The sequence below is a fragment of the Trematomus bernacchii genome, unplaced genomic scaffold (assembly GCF_902827165.1).
Source record: "Trematomus bernacchii unplaced genomic scaffold, fTreBer1.1, whole genome shotgun sequence".
Taxonomy (NCBI): domain Eukaryota; kingdom Metazoa; phylum Chordata; class Actinopteri; order Perciformes; family Nototheniidae; genus Trematomus; species Trematomus bernacchii.
In genome coordinates, this window is record NW_022987735.1 from 321616 (window position 1) to 345311 (window position 23696).

The following is a 23696-nucleotide window of genomic DNA, read 5'->3' on the forward strand; positions in this document are numbered from 1 at the left end:
CAGCGTGTTTGACCCCGCCCTTCTTCTGCAGAGGAGCGTTTCTGGGCGCCACGGGTGAATTTTAATACAGAAAGTGTCACACGGCACGTACGCCGCCGAAATGTCTGCTGCGACCCCAGAAGAAACACCCGAGCTCAGTGTTGAGAGCGATGCACCGCCCGGGGAGACACAAGGCAACGGCGGAGAGACCGAAAATGGCTTTACCGAGCCGGATAAAGAGGAACCGCGCAGTAGCGTAGAACCGAAAATGGAAGGGGTGGAGGCGGAGGCCGGCGAAGAGAAGCCCGCTGCAGAGAGACGGGAGGCCGGCGAAGAGAAGCTCGCTGCAGAGAGACAGGAGGCCGAGGCCGAGGCGGTGACAGCCGGCAGTGTTGAGGTGAACCAGGGGGAGACAGCCGTAGAAGAACCGGAGCTAAAGCCAGAGGAAAAACCAGAGGAAAAACCAGAGGAAAAACCAGAGGAAAAGCCAGAGGTAAAGCCAGAGGAAAAGCAAAGCCCGGAGGATGGTAACAACATACCTGCTGCCAACGATAACGCAATACAAGACGCAAAGGAGCAACCGGGACAGGTAAACTGCGAAAAGAGCAAAGCAGCGTGTGAAGACGGGGAGAAGCCCGGCGGCGGGGGCGGGGAGCTGGACGACAAGAGGCGGCCGAGTGTGGAGATCTCATCCTCGGATGGAGAACCGCTGAGCCGCATAGACTCGGAGGACAGGTTGGTGTGAGACACTTCGGGTTTTCTTGACCAGTGTTTGGTGTAATTGGGTTAGAGTAGCATGGATAATTTTCCTTTATCCACGTTTTTAAATGAGGAAAAAAATGTCTAATTAGAGAATTTGTAGTTAATAGGTCAAACTATGAACACAATGTTGGCTACTCAACTATGATACAAGCGAAAACGGCAATTTAATCACACCCATCAATCATTTTCATAATTATTTGAGCATGGTATCAACTATATATATATATTTGATACCATGCTCAAATAATTATGAATGATGATGAAAAAGATTATCTTATATGCGCATATATTATATATATATATATATATATATATATATATATATATATATATATATATATATATATATGCGCATATAAGATAATCTTTTTCGTTTCAAATATTCCATTTTCAGTTTATGCTGGTGGGCTTGTGTGAACTGCACATTGGCTTACAAATAGTTAAGGTCAAACACCCAAGGAAAAGTGACTGATGTATTGAAAAGTAACTCCACTGATTCCATCAGTAAAACTGCTGCCAACACTGGGATCAGTAAGGCCTACTGGTTGGATTTGTGATGAGTAAATTATGAGCCCTTTTGTGGTGTTGAAACTCCAGTAAATGAGTAATTTCGTGGTAAAAGCATGAAATCCAGCGATGTAATTGATTTGGCATAAGTGATGAAGCGGTGGCATGCATGGAAAATCGGATTCAGCCTGATGGCTTTCACGCATAGTGGCTATTCAATTTTGGCTTGCACCTGTTCTCCACTGCAGTGCAAAGCCTGATCTAAGCTAAGAAGATGTTCTTGATGTCCTTAGCACCATGTTTAAAGGTCCCCTATTATACTGTTTTTCATCAATTTATTATAGGTCTCAGATATATACAAAACATGTCTCTGAAGTGTTTGGCTCATAATACCAAACAGATCATTGTAGCATCCCATAATCCCCTCTGTTTCAGCCCTGTTTCAAAAGTGCTGATTCTCTGTCTGTTACTTTAGATGAAAATAAGGAGCCACTCCCCACGCCCCTCTGAGAGATATTGGGTTAAAAAAAAAACACAATGGTGCTCTAGGAGGAGATTCAGGTGATAAGGTGTGTGTGTGGGGGGGGGGGGGGGTTACCTTGGTTGGTGATTGGCTAATGGTTACACAAGCCAGAAAATCGTTATGACATCATAAAGTGGCCAAAATCTGATCAGCTCACTTCAGACAGGTTTTATATAAATGGATCAGGACAAATAGAGAGCAAATCTTTTTTCCTGAAACTTTCAGAATCTCTTTACACAGATGTTTAGTGGATTTTGCATAATAGTGACCTTTAACACAAGTTGGACTCTTCTTTCTCCTTCCTCTCTCCACTCTCTCCTCTCCTTCAGTATCAGCAGTACCCTGATGGAGATGGAGAGCACGGTGTCCAGTGGGCGCTCCACACCTGCCATGATGAACGGACAGAGCAGTGCCAGCTCCTCGGGGGTGAAGACAGTGGGGTACCCCTGCTGCTGGGACCTCTGTTCTCAGTGCTTCAACTCAAGTCCTGACCTGGCAGAACACATCAGGGGCATTCATGTCGACGGGCAGCGAGGAGAGGTCAGTATACTTTCAACTTTTGGACAAGCTTCGTGTTGATGTCCTTTATTGTGTCTGACAGGTAGCCAAAACAAGATTAGGTCCCTTTTTTTCAGCCTAACATTAACTGTTGAAATGCTTAAGACAGTTTAATGATGTGATTAAATTGGACTACATGCAACCATTGAGTTCATATGTCTGTTGGCATGGGAACTACTTTCTGTGGAAGAATTATTCCTTTTTTTAAGAACTGTTCCCAGTGTGCATATGTATATAATTTAAGAAATATTTCAATCTCTTTCTGTGCAAGATACCTCCTTATGCTGTCTTGTCATCTTACCTCTGTATCTGTTGATTTGTATTTGTTGTCCCCCAGGTGTTTGTGTGTCTATGGAAGGGTTGTAAGGTGTACAACACACCATCCACCAGTCAGAGTTGGCTCCATAGACACATGTTGACTCACAGTGGAGATAAGCCTTTCAAGGTAAAGAAAAACAGTAAACCTTGCTATGATAATATGTTGTTATATGAGTAAAATGTCTAATATCAGCATCTATCTAAGCTATTATCTCTTGGAATAAAACCACATTGTACATTTTACATTTATATAATCTGTTCAATATTTAATATTCCATCTGTCATATATTTATGTATATATATATATATATATATATAATACCTTGTTAAATTCAACATGTATATTTTCTACTTTCTTGTTTATTTCTAGTCTTTGAATTTTTATTGTACAATGCCATATTTTTTTATGCTGCTGCAATGCAAACATTTCCCAAATTGGGATCAATAAAGTACTTCTTATCTTATCTGTATCACAAATACATTGTGGTGGCCAATCATTTAACCAGTGATCAGACCTGTCAGTCCATGTGGGGCCATGAGAGAGTAACAGCTCCAGCACAATGCACAGTCCCTTACTCATACCTGATTTAGGTGCTATCAATTTAAGCTGCTTTCAAATGTGTTTTGAAATATCGACCTTAAAAATTCCCTGTGACAAAAAACACACAATTTGAACATTTGAGGACTACTTTGGGATTATAGTTCACGTCAGGACGTCGCCAAAAAAGCAATTTGAGTGCCAGATTGATGGCATCTTTCAATAATACATCAAAGTACCTACAGTAGTACCAGCACGTGTTCTGCAACGCTATTGACTCAAATAAATGGTGTTATTCCTTTGTTTATAAAGTTGTCATGTTGCCCTGTGAAGTGACAGATGTACCAATCATCCTCTGCCTCTGTGCTCTGCTGCAGTGTGTAGTCGGCGGCTGCAACGCCAGCTTTGCCTCCCAGGGGGGGCTAGCTCGTCACGTCCCGAGCCACTTCAGCCAGCAGAGCTCCTCCAAGATGTCCAGCCAGGCCAAACTCAAGGAGGAGTCCCCCTCCAAGGCTGGGCTCAACAAGAGGAAGAAACTCAAGAACAAACGCAGGTGCTCCCTACGTACGTACCTACCTAACACGCACACACACTTACTGTTTTTTAAAAGTTTCTTACTGTGATTTCCCTCTTTTCTTTATGGGATAGGATTACAAGCTGAGTGCATTTTTGAGGCGCTGCCATGTTTGTTGTACATAATTGGCTTCTAACCGCTCACATCTCTTTGTTGGAGAAGCTAGAACTGGACACCAAGCAAGCGAACTAGAACATACGCTTGTAGCTGGACAGATTCCCCCAAGGGCAACTTTCCGCATTTCACAGAACAACTTTTAAATATAATTGCATCGTTTCACTATTTGAATACGCGCTGTGCTCAGGTAGAGTGTTATACTTACTCCCTTGTAACATGTTTTGCATCAGATGGCCTCTCTCTGCAGTATGCAAACCAAGGCATGTGTTATACTTCTACACTTACTGTACTAGTAATCTTAGTGCGAGATGATTTTAAAATACGTGTGACATGAAATCATCCACATTTGAATTTCAGACGAATAGCATTTTGCTGTGTTCATGAAAAGCAAAAAACATCTCTTACCATAAATCCTAAACCTTATGTTGACAATTAAGAGACCGCACATTTGTTTAGCATATTTTAGAATATTAACACATTTGTTTATAGTTCGTGCAAACTGTTTCCCTGAGCATAACTTTTAGATTGAAAACCTCCTTGAACATTTAAGAACATAATCAGAGACTCAAAACCTGCTTGAGGTTATCATCCATCCAAGTAAATGTCCTTGTTTTTCAATCCAGCTGGAACAGGGACCCTTTTAGACTCCTTAGTGTAGCATTCAAGGACACTCTTCACATCTCAGAGTTGATGGTTGAATGCCAAAAAGCATTTCATTCACATAAACCTTGTGAAGTTGTTTCACACTGCAGTGAATTGGCTGGAAACATGCTGGTAAACAGGGATGAGTCTGGTGTTTGGAATACAAATGTATCCATCTAAAGGCAGTCCTTATATCAAGGGTTTTCCTAAACACTAGTCGTACATCGAGTGTCAGTAAGATCCTGTGCAGAGACCCGGCCGGCTGTCATCAGTTTGTTTGGCTTAGGAAGGTACAAACTCAGTGAAATTACCCAGAAGTATTTAAGTGGCAGCCTTAACAATAGCCGGTTGAATTATCTGAATAATATCTCTTTTAGCAGAGGATTCGCTGGACCATCCTTTACCAAAGAAAATATGATAAAGCCATCCCACAATTCCTTAACCCTCCTGTTATGCTCAGATTGACCTTACACCCTTTATCCTCTGGGGTCAATTTGACCCCGGTAGTTTAAAACTCAAGGCAATGATCATATTCCAAATTTTAACCAAAATATATGTGTCTGGTGCTTTAGGTATCTTAGTTGACTACCTAAATAACCATTTAAATAAAACATTACCCCAACCTTCCCCCCACAGACCCCTTTATACATCCAGAATTCCTATTATGTGACTATCGAAAAATATATAAATCACCATAAAATCTCACTGATTGAAATAAAATGTTAAAGATCTTTTTGATGCTGTTAAAGGACATTGTTTTACAATGATACATTTGCATGTAATAGTCACCTCAATATCATCCTACACAATCAAGACAAATATGTGTAAAATATTGACATTTGTATATGTTTTATACTACTAAAACAGTCTGGGGTCAAATTGACCCCCAAGGAACACCGATGCGTTCATTTAAATGTTCATTTTATGTTTACCCATTAGTCCGCACTAAATTAGGAAAAGTCATGAAATACTAAGCAAAACAAATAATGTGAACCTTTTTTTTTTAGATACGTTAAACATTGAATGGGGTCAAATTGACCCCAAGGATAACAGGAGGGTTAATGTAGCAGTACGGCAATAAATGACATCTGCTCTTTAATTGTTTACCGATGGGAATCATTACTTGAATCATACAGCATTGAGAAATAGAGTTGCTTTACATAAGCCTTCTGTAAGTGCAATCGAATATTCTTTGCACGACAGTTGTCTTTTTTACGTCCTCACATTCTCCTTCACATCTTTCCCTGACTTCATGACGTTTTCCATCGTGGTTAAGATCAAATGGTTAGGACAATACGTGTGATGGGGTCATTTTTTAACTTTTTGCTCGGCCCTCATCTTGATGGGTCACTTTACAGAATCATAAAAGGATATACTGTTCAGAAAAAAATAGTAGCAAAAGGCCTTACTAAAATGATGATCCTATTTCTGCTAGTTTGGTTGTTTTGCCCAAATAAAGCCAATGTATGAGACTGGCAAGAGTGTTCTGTTTTTAATGTTATACTTTTGGAATACATTTCTACAAAGTGCTTTGCATAGACCTCATTTTGACTTTAGTTGGTGCAAAGCAACAATGAAAAACCACAATGGAATAGCATTTTAAAGCAATTAGATGACTTTGACGTAGTTACGGGTTGTTACAGAAAGACTTGGAAAAGCCTTGGAATTTTTATATATTGAACCACAGTTGGCGCCCTTTGTGTTTTTGTTGCCTGACTCAGCTCTCATCTGACCTCTCCTCCTCCAGCGAGGCCGCACGACTTCTTCGATGCCCAAACCATGGACGCTATCCGCCACAGGGCCATCTGTCTGAACCTTGCCACCCACATCGAGAGTGTGGGCAACGGCCACAGTGTGGTCTTCCACAGCACGGTGAGTCTGTGCAGCTTCATCACTTTGTGTTGTCTGGTAGAGCTTGTCTCCGTCTGCATTTTTTATGTTTAAACGCAATGAGTAGGATATTCAGAGACGAGGGTTAAAGGAGGCATTGTCTTATCCTTTGGAGAAATGATCAGATGCATTCCTTTTGTAGGTAAAAGGTAAACTGTACAACAGAAGTTCAATCAGTCCTAAGAAATGAAACTACTTCAACTTGACATGTTCTGCCTGGTTATTTACTTTGCATGGTTGTTTTCACATAAGTACACCCTTTGTGTTTTTTCAAAAAGTATTTTATTTCATGTAATTCTCTTTTTAGACAGCAGGGGGCGGGAGAGACTCACAATCTGAAAATCACTTCCGTGCACTTGAAATGAACCTTGTGAATCGCCCAAAGGCTTAATGTTGTTTTTCTGTGAATTACGCTTCACAGGAAACACAATTGCTTTGTTTTTGTGTAGGTTCTCTCTCCATTCTGAGCCCAGTGCGTGACACATTATTAATTAGCTACACAAATGTGTTTGTACCTTTTAGCGTTGAGGGTCCATATGATGAGGAAAAATATCATTTCAAGTGAAGCATTCAATCACTGATAAGTAGATAATGATAATAATTGTTTGAGTAATAATGTATATGTAAAGTTAAAGTAACAGCAGTTTGGATGTGTATGGAAAATCCTTTTTTTTTTTAAAGACTGCTTTTCTTGTGCCCTTCCACTAGAGAGCGCTGTGTCTCCTGTACAAGACTCCACATAGCACAAGGCTAAACAATGAAAGGGTCATTATCCTCGGTTTCTCAGCACATTTGTATTATTTGCTGCATGTATACTCTTATAGAAACATACTCTTTAGTCATTTGCAGTAATTGTATGTACACTGGCTATCCTAGTACATAATGTGGTCTTTATTATCTGTTTCTCGCTTTCTGCAGAGAAAATTAGGAATTTAGTATTTTTGTTTCCAGATGTCTGAACTCATAAATGATATATGACGTGCTTTGCCAATATAGCAAGGTCTTTTACAGGTATTATATATATATATTAAAATATCACAATATGACTAATCTATTCAATAACACATAGTTTAACAAATCAAACGTGTAGAACAAGGATCTAAGAAACCTCCATACAGTAAAGGAATATATTGTAACATTCAATTGAACTGGTTGCAAGTGCAGTATAGTAATAATGATGATATTCACTCTGATACATAATTTGTAAGTTTATTTAATTAAAATGTAAGATGTGTGTGTGTGTGCACGGAGCCTACAAGGTCACTGATGATGCGAGTGTGTGATGGACCTGCGGGTTATACATGTGTCTCCAATGCATGCATGCACATTTTCATCATGCAAATAGATCGCCATGAAGCCATCTCGTGCATCTCTTTCCCTTTTTAAAAGATTTCCACTGTTAATAATTTAAGCATTTCTGAAATGTGCAGTGTTGAGCTTCTGTTTCTGTTCCCTTTCAACTGGATTCTGCTCTGCTCTGCTCCCTTTAAACCTCAACTGCTCACCAGCAGCCAAGAATTTTAAAAGAAAAGTAAAAAAAAAACAAAAGAAATGGGAAGATGAAGCTTGGGAAGAGGTTAAGAGAGGTAAACCGCATATTTGGACACAGACTGAGAAGGAGGAAGAGCCAGCCAGGGGGAGGGAGAGAAACAAATGGCTAGAAACAGAGACTTGGAGAGAAGGGACGAGGAAAAGGGGGTTAAGTGGAGTTCAGGGTCATGGAATCGGAAGGAGATCTGGCCAGTTAGGCATACATTCTCCTCTCACTCGTCCCGGGAGGGTTGTGGTGCAGAAGGACTGCGGCGCTGCGTCAGACCCCGGGCCCCAGCGGACCTCTCCCAGGCCCGGGGAGAGGGAGCGTAGCTGTGGGGGCTCTGTGGAGTTTAGCCAGTGGTCCTGCTGACACTCCAGAGCAGCTCAGTCATGTTTATGATGGGATATTTTTGTTACTGCGCCAATCTGCGTCATCCACAGCTTGACCCCCTGACACTAGACAGGCACCCAGTTTCAGCAGGCCCTCCCTCCCCCTGCTTTGGTCTGCACTGCCTTGTTTAGCGGCCACGTTAATATCCACTGTTCACTCCCTCCTGCTCTCTCCTACCTCCCTCTCATGCGTCTATAGAGGATTAAGTTCGGTCCCTTAAAGCACCAACTGCCCTCATCAAAAACACTCGGCTCACAAATCACTTCATGCTGCTTAAACACAAGCACTTCTTCATCTTCAGCCTTTACATACATGGTCATGGCTTATTCAAGTGTAGCCTATGTTTGTGATTATTAACCCGGTGCTGTGAGGAGCCCGAGGGCGCAGGTTAACAGCTAGGCTTTTTTAATTAAAAGGGCAGTGAAACAGCTGCTGGTGAGTCTAAGCTGAGCACAGGCCCTGTTGTTGAGGCAGAGTTGTCTCTCCTCCCTTGTGTGTTTCTATGGTGGATCAGCAGTAGACAGTTGAGCCTTGGTGGGAAGCTAGAAGATGGAGGCATATAAATGAGAACACAATTGCAATGACAAAGTTAATTTACGAGGCGAGTTGTGCTAATGCTGGGAAGGAGTTTTTGCAACTTCTAAAGATTTATTTGGACATTTCTGTAAACAAAGGATAACAATGTTTTAATTGGCACATTAACAAACTGCAGTCAAGATATATTATTTGTATTGCTTTATCTGACAGTAGAAAGTGACTGATACGTTTTTTTTGTTAATGAAAACAAATAAATGAACAAAGTGCGTTACGTTCCCTGAAACTCCAGTGGATGTGGGGAGGAACAATACAATACAAATGATCAAGGAAGTCTGAAGTATAAGCAAAGGTTAGGACATTTATTAACAACCGAAATATAATTCACAACCAAAAACAGACCTCTTAACGAAAGCCAAAACTTAAAGGGAAATTGTCTAACTCAAATCAAAGCCACAGCTATCACACAAGCTCTGCTGCAGGATGATCACATAACGGCAGATCTTATGAATCACGGCTGTAAGAGAGAGACTGAGACTATTTTGCTCCTTCGAATGGTTTAATTAGCCCAAGAGTCTTGGGAAAATGCTGCAAACCTAGCGATTTGCACGATGTATGCAAGTGAATGCAAAATTATTCTAAATATGAATGCACTGAACATAATTATACTGCATATGAACTATACCATTTGAAGTTAAAGTGGCTTTTTGGAATTAAAACATTGGGAAAGCTAATCAGAAACAAGATTTCCTGTATACATGGCAGAGCAATTGTAGTTCATGAGGAACACATTCAGGTTTTCTTAATCCCCCTAACTGATCAGAGGAAGACTTTAAATTGATTGTGACCTGGTTGAGTAGTTGTATGTGAACTCACTGATGGAGGAAGAGATGGAGGACTTTGCATCTAACCAATGACATCAAACTGCCCATTGCACCTGTCCAACAGGACGTCAATGTCGACTTCATTGACACTTACAGGGAAACAGATGGAGAACTCACATTTGGCCTACAAAGTCAGACCTTATTGAACACATTTTATTTGTATAGGTTGTAGGGAAGGGTTTATATTACACGTCAACAGTACTTTTGTTAAAGTGTGAGCTGCTCAAGTCATTGTTTTGTTTAATCACTGATTCTGTTGGCACTGCTGCTGTGATGCCTACTCGTTCCCTTTTCCACTCTGAAGATTTTTACGCTTGAATACTGCATAACAGACAAGAGGCAACAACAGTGTTGATGTGCCAACTTGGCTGCTATCTAAAAAACTTCTCACAGACAAATATTGATGCACCAATCCAACAACAACACAATTCATATCTGCTAACAGCCTTAAAGTGCACCATATATTATGGGTCTCGGATATATAAAAACATGTCTATGATGTGTTTTGCTCAAAATACAAACAGATCATGCATTTTAGACATCCCTCTTATCCCTCTATTCCAGCCCTGTTAGAGAAACGCGGATTTTGGGTCCTTAGCTTGAAAAACAAGAAAAAAAGAGGAGGCGGAGCTAATGCCTGATCAGAATTCTACCGGAGATGAAGTTCAATTCTGCTGTGATAAAACGCCATCCTGTTCTAAACCACATCAAGGATTATTTCTGAAACAGTATGGAGCTCAAATGCTTTTATTTCCTGCTTTTTAAACACATGTGCTCTCCAGTACAGGTTAGCTTTGAGTGTTAGCGAGGCTTGCTAATGTAAACAAAGACGAGATTACGTCAAAAACACGTCAGGCATTGTTTCTGATAGCAACTTTCTGTGGGTCGTCCACCATCCGAAATTACGTAATATCGGCAGCAAATCTGTATCCGCTCGTTGTAGGCCTACCCCCGTTTTTTTAACGATTTGGGTACGGAGGAAAAGAGAAAGGGTTTTATTTTCTGAGGCTGCGTGAGTTCCGACCAAGTTCCGACACACCGGGGACACATATTTATGTATAAAAGACATCAAAAAGTGCATTTTGCATGATAGGTCCCCTTTAATATTTCTTCCAAAAAGTCCATCAAAATGTAGCTAAACTTGTTTATACCAGACGGCTTTATATCTGGATAGATTTGCACATTTATTCTTGCGCCTCCAGTACACACAGCAACATGGCCGGAGGGTAGTCTCTAACAGTAGTGTAGAAAAAGTTCCTGGAAGAGACAAATAATATATGTTTGTGCTAGGCAGAAGACAATAACTTGGACCTTTAAAATAACAAAGGCCAAAATGGTCTGACCATAAGGATACATAAAATGAATGAAGGATCCAAAATCCTCAAATGAATACACATTTTTGCTCCTAAATCAGAGGGCAAGAGAAACTTTGAGATAAGGAGGAGAGTGATTCTAGGTCTCTGTGTCTCTTGTCTCAGTGGAGCCTCGTCCCTCCTGTCCTCAAACCAGTTTTCCATCAAAGCCTCAGCCGGTCCCTCGAGTCACAGAAATAATTTCAGATATTTATGTGCGTAAGCGGAGTTCTTCACATGTGAGCTCATTCCCTTTTCCTAAAATAGACATTCCTAAGACAAAAAAAAGCCAATTGATGCAAGAGGTTATATCTCTGGCTATTTTTGACACTCCTGGTTATTTTTCTAGCTCTACTTTCCCCTACTGACAATATTTGTGTGAATACCAGACCAGTTTTACTATAAACCAACACAGCATGATAGATGAAATGTTATGCGTGTTATGAGAGGGACCAACTATTCAGGAAACATAGTATCTTTTCAACTGTATTTTCATAGCAAGAAAGGCTCTAAAGTGTGCGTTTTTTTCCAGATTAAATATTTAGAAGTTCAACCAGGTGACAAAACGCAGATAAAAGAAGCACATCTTGCCGTGTTCCTGTAGAAAACATTAGAAAGAAGTGTCGCACTGCTGTCTAAAGTATTCAAACGCTGGTGCTGACACAATCCACAACAACAGTGACTTGTTTATGGTGATAACTGCTTTGTGTAGCCCATGTCTATTATTTGGAACTCGAGAATGTCAGCTCTGATAAGCCGTTCTCAGTTAAGTCCAGATACCGGGGAGATATCTAAGTTTAGTCTGGTTTTGAATTCCTTGCTCTTACAGCAAGTTGCAGAGGAATTTGGGGTAGATCCCATTGAAAATAGAAATCTCACTGAGCTCTTGCATACATAATTAAGAGTGCTCACATTTCTTATTAGGGTAATGATCAGCCAGTGTATCACTTGGTGAAATGTTTGAAGCATGTAGCCTCATTATACATCGGAGAGATGGGGCCAGGACAGGGGCATGTCTTTGAAGCCTGTTCTCTACAGACAAGAGAGTGCTGCAATAGGAGCCAAACGCAACACATTTACACATTTGACGCTTGTAAAACCACTGTTAACTGTCTGGAAATTAACCATAATATGTTGGTTCATTATATACCTCTGTCTGTTTGTGGTGGGGCTCAATTGGTGAAGCTCTTACTGGTTACTTGGCAAACTAACTGAGTAACTTACTACCTATCTAAGCACTTATTGTGTTTTTTTATTACTCATCTTTGTGTTCTCTGTGCAGGTACTAGCCAGAAGGAAAGAGGGATCTGGCAAGGTGAAGGTCCTCCTGCATTGGACACCTGAGGACATGTAAGTAAAACGTCCCCTACATTAACCATAGATATCCATAGAATTGACCTCAGCTAGCATTTAAAAAAACGTTTTTCAGGTTAGTGTTCACAATCAAATTCTGATGTTTTTAATTAGTTTATCATTATTACTTTGAGTTGCCAAAAGACAAGAATTTGGAGAGTGTATTGAATATCCCTGTTGTTGTGGATATTCATCGTAGCTTTATCCATGTAGGGCAACTGCTTAAGGTACATGTGAAGTACTGCTTAGTATATAGAGGTCATGGGTTTGTATGCAGGACAGCTATAAACAGTTTTGAGAGATTTGTAGATAACCTTTAAAATGTCACGGATCTACAAGCAAGCAACTCGCCATCCCATTTAGAAATCTCCTGCACATGCTTACCATGTAAAGCCTGAGCCTGTCACACAATCATTTCCTTTTTGAGCAGCACGGTCCCTGCGTGTGCACGTGAACATCAACAATGTACATGTATCTCTGTCTGATTTACAACTCTCCTTTCCATCCCGTTGTGCAAACAACATGGTGGCCTTCCTCCACATCAGGGCTTGCTATAAATCTTCTCACCCTTCCTCTGTGGGCTGATCCAATATTTGTTGTGCTGTGTGAGAGGATTCTAGGTCCTGTTATAGTGCACATCACACCCCAGCTTGAGGCCCTAGGGCTTACCTCAGAGGAAGCTGAGGGCAATACTGATGATGATCCGCCAACATCTTCTCTCTGAAAATATGAACATGGATATCATAACACAGAAGACTACCATTAAAGTCGGTCTCTGTCCTTCTCTGGTGTGGCACTGGTTCTTCACCATCTGCTTTGCTTCGTCTTACTCGCATGATCCACTGACATTTCTTTATAAACTGTGGTGCAGCAACCAAAATTACTTGGAGGCTGAATTTGTTCTTTTTATAGGCTCTCCAATCCATATTTTTCTTTAAATCCCAGTTTTAGTAATGAATGCCCATCCCAGTATTTGGCTGTAACGCCTGGACCTCTCACCAGGCTCTGCCAACTTGAGGTGGACATTGGCCGCACTTTCAGTCCCAAATCATTGAGACCATTTTGCAGAAGGGCATGCAGGTTCGGCACTGTGCTGATACAATTGGTCTGTCCCATAGGAAGGAGAGCTTCACAGAACACTGTCTGCTATTCAGCTGAGCTCTTGTTAGAGGAAGCTCCCACCAAAACGTCCAACACTCCCATTAAAGAGTTTGACTGCACAGCCCGAGTATGATCAGAGAGGAAGAATGAAAGAGAAGAGGAAAGGAGGTTGGGAGATGAGAAAAAGTCAGTGGAAAGAGATGAACAAAGAGAGAGAACAAGGTCAAAAAGACAAAGAGAAAAATACATTTGGCCTAGTGGCACTGTAAGGAGACCCAGATGATGAATGGTGTCGAAGATTGCAGCTGACGGCCATCCATGAACACACTGTAGCTAAATCCTTGTTCTCTCAGCCTTCTGGTGCTTTATCAACCCATCCTTCCTCCTCTTCTTTCCTTTCCCCCTCTCTGATCCACCTCTGCTATCTCCTCCTCGCCCTGTGTGTGGGAGTTTAATCTTGTGCATGGAGAAATAATGAAAGGGAAGGGGGAAGTAGAGAAAGATGAACTTTGGTGATCAGGAAAGACTTGGCAGATTCATTCCAAACAGAGAGACGTTGATGGAGATTGATACTGAGTTTAAAAGACAGATTTAGGCAGAATAAATGAGGGAAAGGATGGGGGAGACAGTGAATGGAGGAAGGTGAGAAATGGGAGTGGGAAGAAAATGGTTGTGGGGGAGAGAAATGTGCAGAAGAGGCAGAATGAAAACAGAGTGAATTATGGGGAGATAATTAAACAAAAATGGAAAACAAGAGAGAGGGATACTTTTTGGCTTGGTCCATGCAGGATTCATCTGTGATGCTACGTCATACTTCTCCCTCGCGGCAGGCAAGTGCTCTGTTTAAAAAGCATATCCAATTCATAGTGAGTTTGTTAAGGAACTACACAATGATATGTTATTCTGAGAGGGCGGCAGCATTATCTCCCTACAGAGACAACGTTGACCAGTAGATGAAGGTATGAATGTGTCCGTTGAAGCTTTTGGCTGAGATTTAAACGTTTTAATCTGACTTCTTTTTAAACCGTAGTCTTGTAAAAGCGATATTCATTGCTATCGGGATGTTAAGAGCATTCCATGGAATATAACAAAAAGTGTATCTCGAGCCGGTTTCTCAAACTTACCTACCCCACCTTTAACTGTCAAGTGGGAAATAAGTATTTTTTGTAGGAAGTTTTTGTGTTTCTCTTATTATCTTACGATACTGTTATGTTTGGCTGTGAATAAGAAAATATGAAGGACAGACCATCTATTTCTATTTATTTAGTTTTTTTAGAAAGGGGCCGGTCATATAAGATTATTTTCTTCTCCCTGCTCCTTTTCGGTCGATGGTGTGTTTTATAGAGACGTGTTTTGTAAACAATTGTTATACATTAAGTTGTGCATACCATAAACGGAACAAATACAAATACAAATGAAATGTTACCCTATACGTTTTTGCGGGCTAGATACATGATATCGCCCTTAAAGCTAAAGCTGGACATCACCAGCTCGACTGCAATGCTTATCATTTGATGATCTACTTGGAAGTCATGGAAATAAAGAGACAGAATTGTTCTTGTTTTGTGGTCTGCAGCTATATTTTGAGTAACTTTCGTGAGGTTACAGGGATGTAATCTTCGTCCAATTGACTGAAACTGGATAGAGCTGCTGCCTCTAGCCTGAATAAGATACTCCCCAGGTAGAAAGCCGGACATGCTTACAATTTCAATTAAAAATACAGAGACAAACACACTGTTTTTGCTTGTGTAAAAGCTGAAAAAAAGACACCACCCTGTACACTTTGTAAATGCTTGGCCTTGCTATTTGTAAAGCCGGATGCACATGGCTTCAGCATGTGGAATTAACAATTGAAGGGCTTGCAATCCCTGTTCACAGGAGTGATTTAGCGTAAACTGTTTTGGTTGGTGCGGAGTGTCAATTGAGCCAAGTTAATGTTTAGTTTTGGCGTAATGTAATGTCCTAGTATCTAACCTGGTGGTCATTTATTCAGCCATCAAGTGCTGTGACCCTCAACACTGTGTGTGTGTGTGTTAGCTGTGTGTAATGATTAGCTGTGTGAATGTGGGAAGTCATGTTTATTAATGCTGGAGCAAACCATTCACATTCTGACTGACACTCATTAACTCCATTTGGACTAATGAGTAACTGATTAACATGAACCATTCTGAACATGAACCACCAGCGGCTCGCTAAGGAGGGGGTGGGTGGGCTGCGAGCGAAACCTAGAGCCATAATTGCTGTCTAATCTTTGATGGATGAATGAATGGATTCCCGTGCATACTGTTGAATGCTTCAGAATAACAAACAGTAGAAACACAGCCGGTGACAGTGAACGCCTCGAGCCTCTGGGTGCATGCTGGTACATCACTTTGGTACAAACTACACGGTGCTTATCGTGCACAACATGGGTTTATCTCTTCATCCTTTGTTAGCTAGTTTGTGATTTATTTTATTTTCATTGCTTTCATTTTTAGACTGTTACAAAAGTGCATTAAGAATATCACACTCTGGTAGGGTTAATGAATAGCAACACATTGGATATATGGACCAATTTACAAAAGAATATCAAAAGATGCATGTGTGTGTTTTCTAAACAAATGAAAGGATTACTCTGTGGAAAATGTAGATATTTAAATAGATTTTTAACCGGAACCATCCCACACTTCCAAAGAGGTATAACACTTTAGTAATTTGGTTGTAAAAACGAATACACTTCTACTCGTGAAACATCAATTAAACCTCAGTTCGGCCTGTGTTGATGTCAAGCAAGAAAAAAACACAAAACTACCTGAGTATGCATTGGCAAGCTTCTTTATCCATTTATAATTCCAAATGTTGGATAAGTCGGAGGTTTAACATTCTGTGTGTAAGTATATTTTGATGTGTTACTCGGCGGTGAATGGCAACTCACAATATGCATATTTCCAAGTCCTATAGAAATATTTTGAAATTGAAATAAATCCATATATAGTTATTTTGGAGTGCAATCAAAAGAGTGATGGTGCTGACGTTTTGCAGCCCAACCCGCAAAACAAGGTTTTTCTTTTTGGTGCAAAGACCTTTGAAGTCCCTGGACTATCTTTCTGAGCTCTCTTTCGGATGATGCAGTTTATAGGGACATTGAACATTTGAGTAGTCATTCCTGCTGCTCCATATGAAGCCATTTATTAATATGTTAGAGATTTAATATACACTCTGCTGCTTTGTGATGAACTTAGTGCTCCTGTCACCACTGTGAGCTTCAAGGCCTGGAGCCAGTCATCAATCCAGGCAGGAAGGCAGGGCTTCACTCTGGCAGGCACCCCCAGTTGCCCCCCCCCCCCCACACACAGGCCCACTCACAATATACATTTCTGGCTCATAAAAGGGCAAGCCAAAAAAACGGTCTCCTCTGGAAAATAAAATAAATCCATTTGTCTTTATTTGGTTTGGTGTGACTGAATGGAGCCTTTGGGTCTTTGAACATCTATTTGTTTGTGTGTGTGTGTGTGTGTGTGGGGGAGGGATATGAACACTTGGGTGTATGTGTGATATGTGCGTGACATGCTGACCCCCCCCCCCCCCCCCCCCCCCCCCCCCCCCCCCCCCCTTCCCCCCATAGCAGCCCTCCTGTGTGCCTCACATCCATCAGAATATAATAACTCATCAGTACCATGGCACACTCGCTCAGACATGTTTACGTGGACTCTGGAGTGGAACGAGCATGTGAGCGTGCACACACACAAACACACGTGTGTTTACTGCATATTTAACACTCGTTAGGTCCTCGTTTGTCATTTCAAGTTTGTGATGCACATGGACACTAACTCAAGACTAACCCAAACTTTAAAGCTGCTCTGAAGGGGACTGTTTTTCGTCTTGGACCTGCCTCTTAACTTCCTCTTTCCTCTCTCCCCTCCATTAAAGGGGATGGAGACCATGCACCACAATATCTATTTCAATACCTTTTCAATGCTCCCACTCAAAATGTGTACTCGAGGGTAAAAGTACATCAACTGTACAATGATCAGACATTTTGCATGTTGTTCCTCACACTTTTGCACAATTACCATCACATATTTTATTTGTTTCACTTTCTATGTGTAGTCTTAAGACTGATGAGCTGCTTAGAAAACATTTTAATTCATGTCGTTTTAATTTTAACCAAAGACTAATACGTGTATTTACTTTGACTCAGTTTGACTGCTTAGCTCAAGAAAAACTAACAGCTGTTGACTAACATTTGAAAATCAGTCAGTTGGGCTTTTGACTGCTCTGGTCACTTTACATGCACACATAATTGTAGGTGTGCACATTCTTGCTAAAAAAACCTCACTATGCCTGATTTCTGTGTGTGTGTGCATGTGTTCTTTAAAAGAGCACAGAGGGACGGACATTAAGGCCCACATGGGATAATGATGAACATCTAGTCAAGCTTTTCAAACGATTACCTAAAGGATGTTGTTTAAAACAGCATTTCAGGAGGTATATTGGTAGATTAGAATACTACTGTGGCTTTTTGCACTTTATCATATTTATTTAATGGTCCTTTGTGGCTAACCCCACCCTCCAGCTACTTAAACATGCCATAAAAGTATTTGGTAACACTGTTTGCAAGTTGTTGTACAGTAAAATGGGCCACTCCTTTTTCCACTTTCCCTTTGTCCTTTCCTGTCCTTCATTTGTCCGTTTTCAATAGTCCTCCCTCTCTTACCTGCACCAGTTGTGCTGAATGTGATGCATGTGAAGTGATACCTGCACACATCCACACTGAATGGGCTGACTCGGCATGTGAGTGAGTGATTTGGCTCAGTGGCTGCCTGCCCGCCTAACTGCTGCCTGCAGTGAGTGAGAGAGAGAGAGTTAGTGTGTGAGTGTGTGTGCGCGTATGTCTGCATCTCTGGGGGCTCCTGTGATGACGCACATGGTGACGGGGGGAATGCTGGGGGCGGAGAGGGGGGGGTGGGTGAGGGAGGGGAGGCGCAGTGGACTCGCTAAGCTCTTTGTTTCTGCTGCACCTCGAATTGCCACGCCAGTGCTCACACACACTCCCCTCTTTCACCGGGGGATCACGCTGCTGCGGGTACAGTACATCATGTGCTTGTGTGTTTTGTCTTCAAAGACATCACCTTCCTACAGCTTAAAGAGGTGGTGACATCAGACTGTTCTGATTTTCTGGAATATCTTTTTACATTACATGTCACTTGTTAGACGCTTTTATCCAAAGCGACTTACATACTCAATACTGTGGACAATCCCCACAGGAGCAATTTGGGGTGAAGTGTCTTGGGACACAACGACATGCTGACTGCAGTGGGCTTTGAACCTGTGCTCCCCTTATCCGAACACCAACGCACTAGTCCACTGCGCCACAGCCTCCACACAGAATAAAGCTAGTTTAAAATTGTATAATTTTAAATTCACAAAAACACACTGGCATGCATGCAAATAAACATTGACATACGCCCCATCTCGTATATCTTGTTGCACACAAGTGAACAAAATATATAAAGATACAGTTTAGAAGTTACTTGATAACTAAGAGAATGGGAGGACAGCATGCGTTGTGTGTGTGTGTGTGTACCGTTGTGTGTGTGTGTGTGCATGTCAGTCCCAGTGCCTTGGTCAAGGACATGTTACTTATGGAAATGTACTCAGTGTTCAGAGGAAGGTGTTAACATGTGCGCTGGACTCAATGAGGCTCTTTGTCCATCCCTCCCAACCCGCTCCATTCAACCTTACTCCCATCCTAACCCCCCTTTTCTCTCTCTCTTTCTTGTTAGAGCTCAAACCCTGACCAAATGTCCTTTCTGTGCGCGTGTGTGTGTGTGTGTGTGTGTGTTACAGATTACCTGACGTGTGGGTGAATGAAACGGAGCGGTCGCAGCTGAAGACTAAAGTGGTGCACTTATCCCAGTTACCGCAGGATGCTGCCATGCTGCTAGACCAAAACATCTATAGGTGAGTGTGTGTGTGTGAGTGAGTGATGCCACCAGTGGCCTTTTATACACATACTGCTGTAGATCTAAATGCATGTTGCCCAGGTGTAAATATTATGTAATGCTCAGTAGGTTTCATTGTGTGAAGCATTCAAGGACCACAACAAAGTGTTTTTGAATGCTCATCCTCTGCCCTCCACGTGTGTGTGCGTGTGTGTGCGTGTGTGCGTGTGTGTGTGTGTGTGTGTGTGTGTGTCATCCTAAGACTTTGTTCCACCAGATGGCACCAACTCCTGATTTAAAAAATGAGGACAGAAAAGACAAATGCATAAAAAAAGAAACTTGGTTTGTGTGAAGGCACACATTTCAAACTGTAAAACTGATCTAGGTTCATTGCTCAATTTAATGCTTATTTTACTGGTGTAAAAAAACTCTAAATGCTATATTATGAAAACAAATGATTTATTTAGGGAAGCGAAGATATCATCCGATTAACAGATTAAGGAGGAAAAATCACTTCTTGCTTGCATGCAACTGTAACTTCATAGCTTATATTTATCTCCGTCTTCAATTGCATCACGTTCCACTAAACATTAACTGTTATTTGAATCTTGTGCAGACTGGGTTCATTCATCACTGAGATGAACAAAACAAGTTGGGTTTATGACACGCCATAAAAAGCTGAAAATGAATCCTGAAAGAGGAACAATGTGCCTAAAATAACAGAGTGGTCATCTTACCGGAGATATATGGCTCATGAGTGCACTGATCAGCACACAGGCTGGCTGATTTTAATTAGACCTGAAGGCTCAGTAACTGCAGGGGCTGCTGCTGGACTCTGGTTTCACAGTTGAATATAACCGTCAGCACTCAGCCAGTTTATGTCAAGGTTGTCCTAATGCATGAAATCCCTAAACAAATGAGGTGGTTGGTGCCTGTGGCAGTAAGCGTAGCAGGGGATTTGAACCCCTCTGCACGTGAATGGGATGGCAGGAAGACACTGACGTAGTGGCAGTCCAGGATTATATTATTTCAACAATGTTTCCATGTAGAGGTTACTGCACTTTATCACAAGTCCTACTGCACTGAAATCAGCTCAAACACATGATCCCATCGTACAAAGTGAGATGTTTTTGCAAAGTGGCCTCACATACTTTTTTCTGTCTTTTCAGAGGACTTCCTCAAAAGCGACTGAAACACAGGTAAGCTTCAACAGTTGAACATGTGATAACAAATATATTAAAATATACCTAGGGACTTATTTAGATACGATATACAGGGTTCATACAGTCATTAAAAACCTGGAAAAGTCATGGAAATGCAAATTCTAGGCCCTGGAAAAGTTATGGAAAACAATATTTCTCCCAAAGTTTTGGAAGAGTCATGAAAATGTAACTAAAGTTGCATCAAATATAATTTTTATTTTTTCTAATCGCCGAAATAGTAATACTATAATGATCATAAATACTGTAAGTTATTTGTTTTACAACATGTTTCATATGCAGACCTTATTTTCCTGTTCCGTGTTCTAATAAACAATTTTCAGTGGTACCGCTGAGAAAGAGTCATTTTCTTTGGTCATGGAACATTTGGTAAAGGTCATGGAGAAGTCATGGAAAATCATTGGTGAAAAAGTGTATGAACCCTGGATATATCTACACACAAAATACACAATGGAGTGTGTGTGACTCAAACACACCATTATTACATCTTGGTAATCAATAACAGTAAGTGCACAATGTTTTTTCATGGTATTATTGAAGGAAACGCATAATGCTTTGTGTAGACATACTTTATTGTATTTCTGAGTATAATAAGTGTAATGCAAATATTGTAATTGTTTTGCATTGCAGTTCCAAACTGAAAAACGTATAATGCGCGTATTAGAGTAAATCAAGCGATTTTGCCTTTGGTATATTCCGTTATGAGTTAAATATTCTTTTAGTTCAATGTATTTTAAATAACTGCAGTATTTGCAAAGTTTGTGGCTTTGCAAATACTGTGTCTTTATTCTCAGATACAGAACGGATAGGCTGATGAATAAAAGATAGTCGTGCGGTGCATTAATGTCACATCATCAATGCCTTTTATCACCACCTGCACACAGCTTTTGAAGTTCACAGTAACGTTGTTCTGTGTATGCAGACAACACAGAGCCGCTGCCTTATTCCTGCTTTGTATCTCAACTGCTATTTCTCTATACTGTAGTATTGAAAACACTTAAAATGTCCATAATCTTTGTGCCATAATGGAGCTCAAACAAGGCTTTTGCCTCGATGGCATGGTAATGTTCGTGCCTTCACAGTTTTCCTCGGGGCTCCGGCCCTCCTGTGGTGAAACATCATCGTAGTTGATTACTTATCGCCCACAATTTCACAGTTCCTGTGAACCGTGAAGCCAGTTAATTGGGAGCCACGACCCTTGGCATTCCTTCGTCTCACTCCAATATCAGGTCATATTTGGCCGTTGTTCATTGTTCCAATAATTGACCTCAGTAGTTCCGTCCAGCAAAAGCTCCGTACACACTGTAATGTGTCTGTGAAGGAAGTCTGTCTGAACATCCAGGATAAAGCTTGTTTTTCATGCTGTAATCTCTCTCATGACACACTGAGAACAACTCCTTCTCTCCCTCTCTGTGTCCTTCTCTCCTCTCTGTGTCCTTCTCTCCCTCTCTGTGTCCTTCTCTCCTCTCTGTGCTCAGCCTTTAGAGAGTCATCTGTGGACTCCATACTTAAGGGGAAACGCTTGTTCATAGGAGGTTTGTCTATATGGGATGGGACGCTCTTCATCTGTGTCTACTCAACGGGGGGATTGAAGTGGCGATAAAAGGAAATGAAACTTGGCCGTGCTGCATTTTTTTCTCTCTTCACTTTAGTATATCTGAACTGTTGTTCAAGCGTGGCGGAAAACGGGACTTTTACAGTTTTGTTTTTTTACTCTTTTTCATCAAAAATGTAAAAGAATGTCTTTTTTTTTTTAACAAACACCAAACTGAAAATGTTCTTAATACCCAAAAGTATACAAACTGTTGTGTGTAACTTTGTCAGAAAAGACAGCATATTTTATAACTGTTTTTGTGTAAAATATTTATGCAGATTTATAACTTATTTTTATATCATGAAAATGCTGGTGTTCTGTGGATTTTTGTGAAGGTTTTGCTGAAACCGTATTTACTGTGATAATATATGCTAACTGTCACTTGTAGGGGTATTATAGCACTTTCTACTTTAAATAACATTGTATATGACAGAAGTCTTAACTGATTATCCTATTTATTCTTCCTACAGTACTTTTACCTGTGTGTATGACAACAAAGAGTGATGTTGTGTTAGTCATGTCAGACATGACTCTTAATCTCACCCAGTCTGCAGAGAGAGCATAGAAATGACTCGGCACTCAAAGGGTAAATCACCTCTGCTTCCCAAGATAACATGTACATAATTCATATCATATTTAAGCACTCAAAGGTTATTGTTAAAATAAATGTGTTTTTTATATATATATGTTGTCCCTGTTTGGAATGGATATTCTCTGTTTGTAATAAAATGTGGGCAAATGATGTTGAAGCACATTGTTTCTACACATGAGGGTGCAAGGTGTTTGAATGGCAGGAAGGGTTCATGCATCCATTGTGTTATGAATATGAGTTCCGTATGTGTGCATTAAGCGGATTGGCTGAGTTATTTGGCGTCCATTAGCGGAGCAGCTTTGGGAGCATGCTGTGGAGGAGCTAATGACGGGCCGGCGGGGCAGGACCCTTGCTGGCCTCAGCTGTTACTTAACATGCCTGCAGAGAAAAGTGAGTTCAGAGAGAGGTCCTCTACAACATGGCTGTCCTGTTCTTTAATATCTCATGCACTCACACATGCAAAATTCATGGGGAGTTGGGACTCCAGCTTGTGATAAAATGAGGCCTTCAAGTGCTATTCCATTATTTTGTGACGCCAAGCACTAAAAACTGTTGGCACCCCGTTGGTTTGTGTGCTTTGTTTTATGTCCTTCTCATATCTGCACTGGGCCGAGGCAGCTCGCACAACTGTTTTGGGTAAATTGAAAAGAGATGAGTCCAAGATATGCAGCCACACACATTTTGGGCTCATTACAATAACGCCTGACTTGCATTTCAGTAAATTGCCAATATGTTCAAATGTAAACAAGTGCATCTGGTCCAACTTTCATATGTTAAAGTGTATTTTTGATGCTCTTATTTGTCCCTCAA

At 41.0% G+C, this 23696-nt stretch overlaps 1 protein-coding gene across 3 annotated transcripts; it reads left to right on the plus strand.

Annotated features, from left to right (window-relative positions):
- The first annotated feature begins 31 nt into the window (after nt 1-31).
- LOC117495008 (zinc finger protein aebp2-like) lies at nt 32-23447 on the plus strand. 3 transcript variants are annotated; one of them, XR_004557146.1, is made up of 9 exons: nt 32-714; nt 2101-2311; nt 2667-2774; nt 3563-3738; nt 6266-6390; nt 12385-12452; nt 19386-19499; nt 20650-20679; nt 22179-23447. XR_004557146.1 is itself a non-coding variant. In XM_034146065.1 (9 exons), exons 1-9 carry the CDS (start codon nt 101-103, stop codon nt 22183-22185), a joined length of 1464 nt encoding a protein of 487 aa, XP_034001956.1. In that variant the 5' UTR covers nt 32-100; the 3' UTR covers nt 22186-23447. The 3 variants fall into 3 exon arrangements, 2 of the variants coding, with proteins under 2 accessions (XP_034001956.1, XP_034001957.1); XM_034146065.1 differs by having other exon boundaries at nt 3563-3749; XM_034146066.1 differs by having other exon boundaries at nt 2110-2311; nt 3563-3749.
- The last annotated feature ends 249 nt before the right edge of the window (nt 23448-23696 follow it).